The 14626-nt window shown below is 42.6% G+C and overlaps 1 protein-coding gene across 1 annotated transcript in view; it reads right to left on the bottom strand.

The window, feature by feature from the left end:
* Positions 1 to 1014: 1014 nt before the first annotated feature.
* The window catches only part of dagla (diacylglycerol lipase, alpha), a 36093-nt gene continuing 22481 nt past the window's right edge, over positions 1015 to 14626 (bottom strand). The window contains exons 17-20 of the mRNA XM_058400236.1: positions 14357 to 14562; positions 13716 to 13842; positions 5704 to 5867; positions 1015 to 4294 (exon numbers count right to left, since the gene is read on the bottom strand). Coding sequence (XP_058256219.1) covers positions 3238 to 4294; positions 5704 to 5867; positions 13716 to 13842; positions 14357 to 14562 — 1554 coding nt within the window. The 3' untranslated portion in view covers positions 1015 to 3237. The remainder of the gene's footprint in view (positions 4295 to 5703; positions 5868 to 13715; positions 13843 to 14356; positions 14563 to 14626) is intronic.

The following is a 14626-nucleotide window of genomic DNA, read 5'->3' on the forward strand; positions in this document are numbered from 1 at the left end:
TCTCACCCAAACTGGGCTGCGCTTTTCCATGTCCCTGGGGATTAGGAGCACCAGTCGGCCTTGAGTTTACAATAACATATAATGTTACAAAATATTCCAGAAGATGGAGACAGATAGATTTGTCTTACTCAAACTAAATTGGATGTAAATGGTGTGAAGGATCACAGGGACAAACTGTCTCACATCTATTTTTAACCTTTCTGTCAGTCTTAAGTAGGGTTAATATGATAGGGTGTTTTATGCTTAAATGAGTTGTTGGGAACTGTGATCCAAAAACCAGTATGAAGCTGTCTGTAGCTACAACGACCTCAACACTTCTCTGAAGGCTTTCTAAATGTTTATGGAGTGTTTTTGTGGGAATTTCTGCTCTTTAGTTAGTTCACCCTCTGATGTTGGATGAGAAGGTCTGGCTTACAATTGACGTTCCAGTTTTTCAGATCAGAGCATCAGAATGTGTCTTTTTGGACGTCTCAGGAACAGGAAATCTATTTTAAAATGTCTTAGCATTAACATCAACCTTGACTGAAATATGTCCCAGTTGTTATCCATCTTCCATCACATTCTTCTGGAATCTTCTGAAATCCGGACTGCCAAATAGTGACATGTGACATTCATCAGTCCACAGTTTCCACTGCTCCAGAGTCCAGCGGTGGTGCTTCACACCAGCCCACGCTTGACCACCGAAACCCGTTCCATCCACAGACAGGTCTCGTTCTGTTGTTGCTTTCAGAATCAGTTTTAAACATTGCTGTTGCTCCTCGATGCTTCCATGTCACAATACGCTTACAGTTTTCACAAACTGACTACTAGTCGGTAAGGTGGCTTCCTGTGTCATAGGATGTCATCTTTACCATGAGTCAGTGTGTGAGCTCAATGAGCTCTTCAGAATTGTGTGTGTGTGATTTTATGCACCTAAGAGTGGGCGTGGCTGAAACACCTGAACTCTATACCTCTATGCCATATATGTCATGACACAATGAACAGATCAATAATAAAGAGAACAAGACTGCACAATTATGTCTGAAATCTGTACTGTTTTATTCTTTTACAGGCAAGGTACTTGTGTGTGTGTGTGTGTGTGTGTGTGTGTATGCAGGCAGGTTTTTAATACATTCTCATTCGTGATGAAAAGTAAGGACCGGCAAGTTATCTGGCAACAATAGAAAGAAACATGTTTCTTCAGAAGATCAATGGCTACTGTTACTGATTCTTTTAATAAATCAGTATATATGCACAGATAAAATCCCCTGCATTTATAATATATATATATATATATATACTCCATATATAGCTATAGATCTCAGATAAAGTCATCACTATGGTACAGGATACAGCCATTTTTCTTTATAACGTCCAAGTGGAATATTTATTCAATTCTTTATTTAGTTCGACTGAAAACGAGATGGGATTTACTTGCATAAAATAATCACGTGAAGAAGACAGCTATCCACGATCACTTAGGGAAAAAAAGTACAGCAGTGGACCTGAGGGTGCGAGAGAGTCGAGCAGGGGCTCGTGTTCAAGTTTGGACCCTATTTTGCTAATGGAGAGGGAAGCAGACCTGATCTTTACAGCACAGGATGTACCTGGAGTCGTTTCTAGGCAAAGGTATGGCACAATATGGTAATCAGGGTCACTGCGGAAAAGTAGGAAGGATTTTCAGGCAGCGTTTCTGTGCTCTGGAGATAAAGTCACAAAAAGCATCATCCTTGAATCCTACAATTCAAAAACCCAGTCCATGTAAACACTGACAGCTGTGATTAAAGGCTCTTGTAATGTCTAGATTTAAGCAAAAAATTTAGTGAGATGATTTTCTCTGCCATATTAACGTTCATAGTTAACGTTTATTATTAGGGTTATATTCAGATTTTGCAATAAATCACAACATAAGATGCTGTCTGATGCCAAAAGAAAAAAAAAAAAAACGACTCCAGATTCTGTCAAAGATCTTAAAGGAAAAACAGGAAGGAGAGGGAGAGGGGGTACTTATTTTCAGCTTTCAGACAGTTTAGCCTGTAATTTCAGTAGTAGTGTGCACTCTTTCAGGGGGCTAGGGCTAGGACTAGGGCTACTAGGGCTAATGTCCCACTGCTGTACTTTTCCTACAGACACAAGATGAACTCCTGCTATTAAAAAAAAAGAAAAGAAAAGTCCAACTGAAAACACTTCATTGAGAAAAAATAGAAAAAGGCAAGTCGCACTGTAACGGTTACTAAAATATTCATCATAAAGTTAAACCACCGAGTAACGTAATATAGTCATAGAAATAGCAGTAGAAATTACGCAGATATGAGAGAGAGAGAGAGAGAGAGAGAGAGAGAGAGACAGAGAGAGAGACAGAGAGAGAGAGAGTCCCTAAAAAAACAAGTTACTGCTACGTGTTCTTGAATTGTGACTCTTAAAATAGAAAAACATGACTGTTGATCGGTGTGCATGCCCCATGTCACTGGATTTATACGCCAAAACATATGTGAAAAAAATACCAATAAATAAAATACCAATAAATCCATGTAGGTTTTTTTTTTTTTCATAGGTTCATATCCTACACATATTTGGCAGGTTAATATTGACAAGAAAAAGAGTCCAAAAGTGTTATAAATAAGCATTCATTATTTTCTCATGCACACCAAAACAACCATAAATCAAAAAAAAAAAAAAATTTAAATGGCCCCTTCGTTCCACAGGGCGTGAACTCGAGTGCCGCCTGTCTGTGGCAAGTGCGCAGTAACGTCCTTCAATCGGAAATCTGAAAAGTGGAACTTCGAATCCTTCTGTCATGTCTGTTCTGAAAAGACCTGAGGAAATGTCACTGCATCCGCAAACCTGTACACAACACATCTGTCCATCGCTCCGCCTTCCCGGTGACTCCGCCCACTTCACACACGCATAGTTCAGTGGCGTTAATGGAAATGTAAACATAAGTATGGACTTGATGGGTGGTTTGTGTGAAGCTTCTTTCCCTTACGACTCGATAAATCCTGGTCCCAGCAGCTGAAACGGAAACGGGAGACCGCATTCAGTGTGTAAACGTCAGTGATGGTACAAAATGAGGTTTTCGGGAACCAGTCGGCGCTCTCAGCCTGGGTGCCTGGAACAGGTTGCTACGCATGCATCTTTTTCTTTTTAAAGCGAAGATAAAATTGCCCCATTGGTTAGGAAGGAGCTAAAGAGGGAAAGACTGGAAAGTGAAATATACAGACACCAAAAAAGAGCAGTTTTCCTGAAGTCCCCGTTTCACTACACTATGGAGGATAACGTGTTTTCTTCAGCGTAAGGAGAAGCAGCGGAAGTCCGTAGCACGGTGTGGTTGACGGGTGAGAGGTCGTTCATCTCTCCAGAAGAGGATAAAGGGAAGGACGGCGAGAGAGAAACACCGGACGAAGGTTCAGCAGAGCCGGCGAAGGTTCGAGGAGGTTTAGGGACAAGATTAGGCTCGAGTGTGGCTCTGGCCAGTAGCTGCTGATCACTGTCCAAGTCCTCCATGCGCTGTTCTTCCGTCTGAACCGACGAGCCGCGTCCCGATTCGGACTCGGCGTCGGAATTGTCTGGAGGCAGAGAGTCGCTTCCGTCTAGCTTGAAGAGGGAATCCAGATACTGAGCAAACTCCAGCACTGCCTGACTGGTATTCCCATTGGACAGTGGAGCCACTCGGACTTCCTTTTTACTCTTCTCCTCTTTCTTCACGCCTTCATTTTTTGGATTCTCTCTGCGTTCCTTCTCTATAATGCCAGTCCATGGGGCCACAGGACTCAAGTTCTTGCTGTTTGACCTCCGAAACGCTTCAAAAGTCTCTGATTTAGCGCGAATGAGTGCCTTCTGCTGGCCTGGCTGACCTTCACCGGTCTGTTTGGGTGTAAAGCGTGGGAAATGGCCACCACCGTTAGAAGGCACCACAAGTTCTGGAGAGAGGCTGTGGCTTTCATTAGGGGGTAAAGCGAGTTCTGGTGGTGTGGGGCAGCAGGGCCCGGTTTGGCCTGTAAGTTCTCGCTCGGGTGAGGCCTGAATCAGCTCGGTACGTGAGCTCAACGACGGATTCTCCTCAGGAATCGGGGCGTCAAGGGGGAAAGGGAGAGTCCCAAGACACGGCGAGCCTCTGAAAGCAGCCGAGGAGCGGCGAGAGTCCATGCTGTACACAGAGTCGACGTCCGAAAGGCTTTCCATCACAGCCAGCGGAGCCTTTCGCTCCCGAAGCTCCAGGGCCAAGCGCTCGCGAGCCCCCATCAGCACCACCGGCACGGCTGGAGGAGGACACTCGGAAAAACCATCCAGAGAGATCTCGGAGCGAGCGCAGGAGCTACAGGAGAGGAGGAAGGGGAAAAGAACAGCGGAGGGAGGAAAGGCGATAGATATAGAAAAGCATATAGAAAAGGTTTGAAAATGAAAAGAAAGCCAAGGATACAGTAAAATATCATGAAGACGGACAATGGTATAATGTAAAGATGAGGAAAAAGCAAGGAAGGTATAAGAGGGATAAAGAAAAAAGCAAGGTTGGAATAAAAGACAGTGGAGAAAAAGATATGAATGCATATGGCCAAGAAGGTAGAGGGAGAAAAGAGAGGAAGAGGGAAATGCAGGTTAGGTGAATGCAGCCTATCTTCATCTACGCTGTGCTTCTCTACTGAACCAAAGGGGACGAGGGGGAAACTGGATGCTGCCATACGTGGTTCCTCTGTAGTGCGCATGAGTGAGAGAGGACAAAGCCCGGGGTTAAACGACACTCATCACGTGTTCACGTTAGGCATAACTTTCCTGAGTCAAAATAAACAGAACATCCTGAGAGACTCTAACTTTGTGCACCAAGAACCTACAACTACTGGAATTATGAATAATCATTTCTACTTTATTATAATACTACATAACTAACATCAGACACGGGTGCTCCAGTTACATTGTGTTCATACATGTAGGTAAAAGGTCTGGAAATTGTGACTTTTATATTGTTCATAATATTTTTTATTTTTATTTTCTAGATTAAATCATTTTTCTTATGGTCACATATCTTAAATAAATTAAGTTCCAGAACATTTTTTCCTCCATAATCTGTTTTTTTTTTTTTTACTGATCTTGACCCAGGGTGCCAATAGTTCTAGAGCTGTCTGTATGTAGGTATAAAACTGCTGGCTGCAGTACTCAGTGTCACTGTTGGAAAACCAAAAACCTCCGGTTCCCAGCGGTGCTGTGGTCAGAACTGGACACTGATGAAGGGTACAGCATGATACCAGGACTGTGATAGGCTAGATAGGCTAGACACTCACAAACTGGGTTTTCTGGGGCAAGGGAGCAAGAAGAACAGCCTCGCTGGTGGAAAGAGGTTTTGCGCTCGAATGAGCTGAATTTTTTAACCCTGCACTATATTTTCCACATTAACACCATCCACACAGTGAAGCATGGTGGTGGCAGTACATCAGGATTTCTGACTAATCCTCTGACCATTTTATAACCAAACCATAATCTAGACCTTTGTCCCGGACTTTTATGACCTTGGTCTTCATGATGCTGTGGGTTTAGGGATGTTCTCTAATGAGCTTTCCTGGTATATTTATCGTGAGGTCATGTGACCCTAATTGCTTCAGTAAACATATTCTTTTTCTTTTCATGGCAGCGACAGTGTGATGTGACGGAGTGGTTTACCATATAATCAATTCATCACATTGTTTCATAACGATTTGTGTAAAAGCCTGTAGGTGTACTAGCCGAGCTCACCGGACACTGCTGTTTCTGCGGTGTTGGGTTTGTGGTGTGGGCTCATGGGAGTTGGAGGCTCCGTGGAAGTAGGTCTCGGCATTCAGGTCCACTTCTGTTGGGCTAACCATGATTTTAGCAGCAGACAGAAGAGCCGTCTTGCCCTTATTGTAGTTTTCCAGAACCTAAAAATAAAAGGGAGAAAAGGTGGAAGGGAAAGGAAGAATGCATAAGGAATAGACCTAAAAGGAGATTTCGGAAAGACGAGAGCATTGATGAATAAGATCCTCAGGAAACATAAATAGTTTATAAACACACTGTGTACTGTGTACTTTACACACACACTACCGCAACCAGAATATGTCACGCTGAGATGTATGTTCTGCCCTGTAACTACCCTCAGAACGCTGTAGAATACCATACCATTTAAGGCTAAGTTTAAATATCACACAATATTGAGTTTATAAAAGTTTTTAACCTGGACGTTATTACTCACAACACTTCACTGCAAGCGTAGAAGCTGAGAGTGCGCTAAATAAACACACACACACACAGGGATTATTTATTAATTCGATGATCAATACTTAAAACTGAAATAAAATACAAAATATAATCTCTGTTTAGTATGTTGTGGCTTTTTTAAGTTGAGAGCATTGAGGAACTTGTCAGTAAGGTTGTGCAGGACCTGGTTCATTTTTTCAGTCAGTATTTTCTATCCCTGTTTTTTTTATTCCCGGTTTAAAGGTGATGGTGTAGATGCTGTTAAAACCCTGTGTCAGATGTTAAAATGTTGAATTTTTATAATCGGAAGGAAGAAACCTTGAGATATTTGAACTTGTGTCAAAATCATTTGCATTCGAGTTTCATATATTTCCTGTTTGTTCATATGGCTAATTAAATAAATGTCTCTTATCTTACATGTGAAAATAAACGGACTGAACCTTCCTGGATAATATTAGTGTTAATGAGGGACTAAAAATACTGTAAGTAACAAATACTGAATAATGTACACAGTGTGAGATTTTAATGAGAAACACCATCATGTTACCGTTACTAGAGTTATCATGTATTGACCATGAGATCACACACACACACACACAGGTCATGTCCAAATGGAAACACACCCACTGCAGTCACACAGTCAGTAGGGATGAAATGCTGTTGGTTTTTTATTAGTGGCATTACAAAATGTTATAGAAATGAAAATAATTCACAGATACACTGAATGGGTACACAAAAATGAAATGTGGTTAAAAGGTTAACAAAATAAAACAGAACATGGTCATACAATATAATACATTTATACTGCACAAAAATAAAACAGCACTAACATGAGTTATATGGAAAATGTGAGAGTTAATAACATTAATGTGAGGAAAATGTGAGAGTTAATAACACTAATGTGAGGAGAATGAGAATTAATAACACTAATGTGAGGAGAATGAGAATTAATAACACTAATGTGAGGAGAATGTGAGAGTTAATAACATTAATGTAAGGAAAATGTGAGAGTTAATAACACTAATGTGAGGAGAATGAGAGTTAATAACACTAATATGAAAAAAAAGACTTACACTGTGTAACCATGGCAACAACCATAATTAGCTATACTGATGAACAAAATGAAGGCAAAACATTATTTTAACACTATGGAGTGCTATAACAGTGGAAGTGTTATAACGCCTCTGTGAAGCGTCCTAATGTTAAAAAATAATAACTAACAGTAACACTAATACTGATCAGAACAGTCTGGATAATACAGCAGTCATGTGACCCCGAGGTGTAACACACACACACACACACACACACACACTGGACTGCACGGTCCACATCTTCTACACATTCAGGGCTTGTGCAGACCACACTGAATGTGCATGTAGGAAAAAAAAACAGCCAAGGTTTCAAGTGTGTGTGTGTGTGTGTGTGTGGTTCTTATAGATTACTAAACTAACATACTGTGTAATATATGATTCAGCTTTTCACTGCAGGTGCTGAAGCTGGAGCACAGCAGCATAAGCAGTAGCACGCACACACACACACACACACACACACACGAACTCACAAACATGCCCAGAAACACACACTCACAAATGCACCTCCACACACACACACACACACACACTCACAAACTCACTCACAAACATGCCCAGAAACACAAACACACAAACGCACCTCCACACACACACTCACAAACACACACACACACTCACAAACACACACACATACTCACAAACATGCCCAGAAACACACACTCACAAATGCACCTCCACACACACACACTCACAAACTCACTCACAAACATGCCCAGAAACACACACACACAAACGCACCTCCACACACACACTCACAAACTCACACACTCACAAACATGCCCAGAAACACACACTCACAAACGCACTTACACACTCACAAACTCACTCACACACCAGTGTAAACTTTCTCTCTCTCTCTCACTCTCTCTCTCTCTCTCTCTCTCTCTCTCTGTGTGTGTTTAAAGTGCACAGCAGCTAGAAAGTAAATGTAACACTTCAAAGAGGAGTAAGAGTTTAAATTAAAAACAAAACAGATGACAAACATGAGGGAAAGAAATGCAGCGACTCCATGGCGACGCACGAAATCCCTGACGTTTGGAGCTTTCAGACGAACGATACACAGAAGGACTGTATGACGAGAAGGAGAGAAGAAAGGCTTGAAGCAACCACCGGATCTGTGATGCTCACCTAAACCACATCAGAACCTTAAAGCAAAAGGAGCTAACAAAGCAGCTAATGATGAGCAACACAGGTGAAGGATTTGGGAGCTACAGCATGTGCTACACTACGACACGTGTCTGCTATCATGTTTCTCACTACTGATAGACTGCATTCACTCAGGAGTGCTGAAATACTCAGGTGCCTGAATTGAGGCACTCACTGTTCCACACACACACACACACACACACACACACAAGTGAACATCACTGATCACTACAGTATCACCCGTCAGGGGGTTTGGCTCATTTCACAGCAATTCAGTCAGCTTTCGAAAGTTGGGCAAGTGTCTAGACGAAAACAGCCAAAACAGCAGGTCTCGCATGGTGTTCCCCAGTATACAGTGGTTAGAACCTTCTAAAAGTGTTCTGAGGAAGAACAACCAGTGACCTAGCGACAGGGTCAACTCACTAGTCCATCTGATCCGATCCCACAGATGTAGCACAAAGTGTTTAAAAATTTAATGATATAAAGGACTAAGATCACACAGAGCATCACAGCTTGAAGCCTATGGAGCTGCATAGCCTTAGAGTGACCAGCTGACTCCTGTACACCACCCAAAGCTCCAACAATGGATATGTGGACCATGGAGCAGTGGAAGAAAGAGGTCTGGTCTGATGAATCATGTTGTGGAGGCCAGGTGTGTGTGTGTCGGAGACTTGGAGAACCAGGATGAAGAAGCCTAGCCGGTGAAGTCAGTGTAATGATCTGGACAATGTTCTGCTGGGAGTTCTGGAACTTCATGTGCATGTTATGTTGACATGCATCAACACTGCTGCACACCAAGTTCACCTCTTCATGGCTTCCTTTCAGCAGGATGATGCTCCCAACACACTGCTTTACGAACATGACAAACAGGTCAAGGTGTTGACTGGGCCTCCAACTTCCTGAGATCTCAATCTGAGAGCATCTTCGGGATGTGTTACGAGTCCAATCTGTCCAAACTCTCCCAAACTGGACAGCTGAGGTCTGAAAAAGAGAGCATGTGATGCTTTTTTCTAATCTCCACATTTTCTATGACAGTCTCAGACTGCCAGAAGAAGAACCTGATGAGGTCTTCTGTAGGATTTGAGGTCTGCTGAAGCTCATTTACCTCAAGGTTTGATATCGTGTGCATGCTGAGATGCTTTTCTGCTCAGCACGGTTGTACAGAGTGATGATTTGAGTTACTGCTAATCTTCTCATCCTCAAGGTGTTTCAGTCTCACTGGATGTTTTTTGTTTTTCGACACCATTTTGTGTAAACTCCAGAGACTGTTGTGTGTAAAAATACAAGGTTGCAGCCCATCTGACATCAACCGCCATGAAGTGTACAGGAAACAAGGTCTGTACAACAGGAAGTGAAGTAACAATACGTCATTACTGTTGTTGTTGTTGTGTTACTTTGTGTCTCTCCCTGTCTCCAGCCAGAAACCAAACGCTTCTGTGAGAACACACACCACAGCCAAGTGCTGGACTACTGCAGTGGAGTCTTCCTGGTTGCTATGACAACTGGCTATGTCCCAAATCGAGACCTACTCATCAGTATGCGTTTAGTACGTCCACTAGCAGATACGTTACAATACAGCACATGCTCACTGGGTTGTTGTCATGGCAACTTGGAACTAACTTTCTCACGGCAGCTAGTCATTTAACGCTAACCTGACCGAGCGGTTCAGCAACCATAGAAACTCCTTCGTCTCTGGAGTTACGAGGTCAGAAGCTAAAAAAAGTGAGTATACACCAATCAGCCATAACATTATGACCACCTGCCTAATATTGTTGGTCCCCCTTTTGCTGCTAAAACAGCGCTGACCCACTGATGTATGGATACCATTAGATCCCTGAAGGTGTGCTGTGGGATCTGACACCAAGATGTTAGCAGCAGATCCTTTAAGTCCTGTAAGTTGTGAGGTGTGGCCTCCATGGAATACTTAAAGGACTTAAAGGATACTTTGGATAGATACTGACCACTGCAGACCGGGAACACCCCACAAGAGCTGCAGTTTTGGAGATGCTCTGATCCAGTGGTCTAGCCATCACAATTTGGCCCTTCGTCAAACTCAAAGCTCAAATCCTTACACTTGTCCATTTTTCCTGCTTCTAACATCAACTTTGAGGACAAAATGTTCACTTGCTGCCTAATATATCCCACCCACTAACAGGTGCCATGATGAGGAGATCAGCAGTCTTATTCACTTCACCAGTCATAATGTTATGGCTGATTGGTGTATGTCAGAATTTAAAAAAAAAAAAATTATATCTGCGAATCGTCCGAAAAAAGTTTAGAAAATTTCATTATTGAACAAAGAAAATGTACAAAAATACCCACAAATAAAAAAAAGCTTTTTAATTCTAGATATTTAATAAAAATCTAATATAATTTGCTTTTTAAAATTACCAAAATAATGTGTTTTTTTTGCTTTTCATATTAGAAATTTAGTAAATATTGAGACTAATCTAGAGATTAATTTATAGTAAAGCTCTCAAGTGATTCAGAGGTGATTTAAATCATATTATTAAAAGTAGTAAAAATATTTATTATATTATTAAAGTGTGGAGACAAACATATGCGTGAAAATATTAAACCAGGATCATTCCTTCGTGGAAAAAATATCTGAGCCTGTAATGTTCGCTCCACTGGCGAGATCACACATCCGCCATTCAGTAAAATTTATAACACTATATGATTTATAAAGATGTTTGTGATGCAGACTTCAAATCGCTCCAAACTAAAGAAGCAAAGACACTTGACATCAGCGTGTGTAAAGAGTTTTTCTCCTTCACCCTTTTTAGATCAGATCAATTCAGATCGCTGATTAATTCTGCTGAAGCTGAAGGAGAGACTGATGAGGGTGGAGATGTAGGAGGTGTTGATGTTGCATCTGAAGGATTAACACTGACACTGAACAGTGGAGTACGTTCCTTCTCCTCCTCCTCCTCCTCCTCCTCCTGTTCTAAAGCGGTGTGTGTCACTAGCAGGGACTCGGCTGAGGGGACAGGAGTGAAATCGAAGTCATGAGAGAGTAGAGGAGTGAGGGGGGAATCTGGAGGAGTTTGAGTGACAAAAATCAACGCCGGTGCACAAGACTCCTCGTCCTTAGCAGCAATCTGCTCTGAAAGATAAAATGGGTTTTCCAGCACCTGGAAAAAAATACCAAAATATGTTACTTGCTATCTTATTCACACACACACACACACACACAGAAGACCCACAATAAAAGCTCAGGAAGAAGTCCACACCACTGAGTGAGAGAGAGAGAGAGAGAGAGAGAGAGAGAGAGAGAGAGAGAGAAAGAGTGTGAGAGAGAGAGAGAGAGAGAGAGAGAGAGAGAAATGTTTTCAAATGCAGGAAAACGAAAGGCTGCACAAAAACTCGACACAATAATCCACAACACAGTGTGAAAGGTCCATCTGAAGTGGGACAATGTGATGTACAGTTGTTTTGATGTGATGTCATGTGTTTCAGCTTTTCTCTACAACACAATAACTCGATAAATTCCTTCAACACATCAAACTCAGCACGAGAAGACAACAGCAGGCAGGAAAACATGTCTGCAAGCAAAGTGAGGTGTGTCATGCCTCCTTTCATCAGACTAATACTCAGAGAGGCCACACCTCCTTTCCTTTGACTGACACACTCTGAGGCCACGTCTCCTTTCGTTAGACTGACACACTTAGAGGCCACACCTCCTTTACTTAGACTGATACACAGAGGCCACACCTCCTTTCCTTAGACAGACACACTGAAAGACCACACCTCCTTTCCTTAGACTGACACACAGAGAGGCCACACCTCCGTTCCTTAGACTGATACACAGAGGCCACACCTCCTTTCCTTAGACTGATACACCGAAAGACCACGCCTCCTTTCCTTAGACTGACACACAGAGAGGCCACACCTCCTCTACTTAGACTGATACACAGAGGCCACACCTCCTTTCCTTAGATAGGAGGTGACAGAGCTGCAGTTACACTGAAAGACCACACCTCCTTTCCTTAGACTGACACACAGAGAGGCCACATCTCCTTTCCTTAGACTGACACACTGAAAGACCACACCTCCTTTCCTTAGACTGACACACAGAGAGGCCACACCCCCTTCTCTTAGACTGACACACAGAGAGGCCACACCTCCTTTCCTTAGACTGATACACAGAGGCCACATCTCCTTTCCTTAGACTGACACACTGAAAGACCACACCTCCTTCTCTTAGACTGACACACAGAGAGGCCACACCTCCTTTCCTTAGACTGATACACAGAGTGGCCACGCCTCTTTCCTTAGACTGACAACGCAGGAGACCATGTCTCCTTTCCTTATTTGTATCACACTTTTAACAATGTCCTTTCTACATTTGTATATAGTTAAGTGGAGTTTTCAAGTGACTTATAAATCAAATTTCTGAAGTGGCCATGCCTCCTTTCCTTGAACTGGTATTCACAATGGCCACGCCTCCTTCACTGACAATAACAGGCACACGGCCACGCCTCCTTTTTTTGAATGGAAACACATCCAGAGGCCACACAGACCTCCCAGGTATAGTTTAAGAATGTCTGTTCTGAATGTGTACAGAGGAACGTAAACTTCTGACCAGGAAACTGGTCACTGTGTTCACAATCTACTGTAACTGCAGCTCTGTCTCACGACTCCTGACTCACAACAGCTTCACAACGTACAGATGGAAACATACAGAAAGTGTAACACACACCCCTCACCCTCACACACACAGACCCCTCACCTACACACACACACACACACACACACACCCCCACACCCCTCACCACAGCTCTGCAACACCCAGTCAGCTCTATTCCCATTCTGCAGAAAGTCAAAGCCGTTCCACATGTAATGATCTTTGGAGTCAAGCTCAATAAATATTCAATTTTGGTGCATTATAAATTCATAAATTCTGGATTCTGACTGGTCAGAAGGTGAGCATTGATTCTGTACTGTTCCAGCTGTTACATGAACAACAACAGGTTTATATTAATGTGCTCATTCTAATGCTTTACTGTTTCCATAGTAACAGCCCAGACACAGGGACTTGTACGGCGGATGCTCCACATAATCTCAGACTGATAATAAAACATGTGGATTAATAAAGTAAAACCTATAATTGTTAATTGCTGTTATATGATACAACAGTGTAACTGGAAATGATGAGAGTGTGTGTGTGTGTGTAGCAGCTTTGAGTGTTTCAGTTTATTCAGAGACACCAAAGAAGACCCAGAACAGCAAGCAGCAGCAGCAGTGTGACACACACACACACACACACACACAGACACAGACACACACACGCACCTTATTAAGGCCATCCAACACCACGTGTGGCATGTGTTCGTTCAGCATGGCCGGTGAGATGATAACCTCATCAAAGGCTTTGTTGTCACCCCAAAGAGCTGAGTAGGTGGGATCCTCCTGACCACAGCTAGAGAGAGAGAGAGAGAGAGAGAGAGAGAGAGAGAGAGAATATTGATTCCCTCCATCCATTAGAGTCAGAGTGTGTGCTATCAGGAGCTTGTTTCATTTCATTAGGTCTATAAATAATTTGACTCATTTGATATTTATTACTAAAGAATTCATTATTTAACACCATGAATTTTTTTTTTGTTAAGCTGTGCGAGAAATGGACTACGGAATAAAAGAAAGAAAGACAGACAGACAGACAGACAGACAGAGTGTGTGTGCTGGTAGATTGACAGAGAGATGGATGGAGAGAGTGTCTGTTACAGTGACAGAGTGAGAGAAGAGGAGAATCCTACAATAATAATAATAATAATAATAATAATAATAATAATAATAATAATAACAACAAGTGTTGAATTCCCAGCACTGCTTTGTGTGCAGTGGATAATGAGAGCACAGCTTCACACCTCAGAGAGTGAGGGAGTAATCCTCATGAGCCAGGCAGCGGTGAGGTGAGGAAGGGGAACTGCACTCACCAGGTCTCAGGTGGGTGGTTGTGGACGACGTGGATGATTCGTCCAGGCAGGTAGAGCGGCGTGGAGGCAGACAGGGCAATGCTCAGGTCACTGGGATGGAGACACAGCCGGGAGGTGGATGGAGTCATGCCCTGAGACGGAGGATCATCCTCTAAAGGCAGCTCTGTCTTAGGGATACACTTAGTGCCTCCTATAATGATCCTCCACTGAAAGAGAGAGTAAATGAGTGAGTGAGCAAGTGTGTGTGTGTGTGTGTGTGTGTGTGTGTGT

The sequence above is a fragment of the Hemibagrus wyckioides genome, linkage group LG10 (genome assembly GCF_019097595.1).
Source record: "Hemibagrus wyckioides isolate EC202008001 linkage group LG10, SWU_Hwy_1.0, whole genome shotgun sequence".
Classification (NCBI taxonomy): Eukaryota; Metazoa; Chordata; class Actinopteri; order Siluriformes; family Bagridae; genus Hemibagrus; species Hemibagrus wyckioides.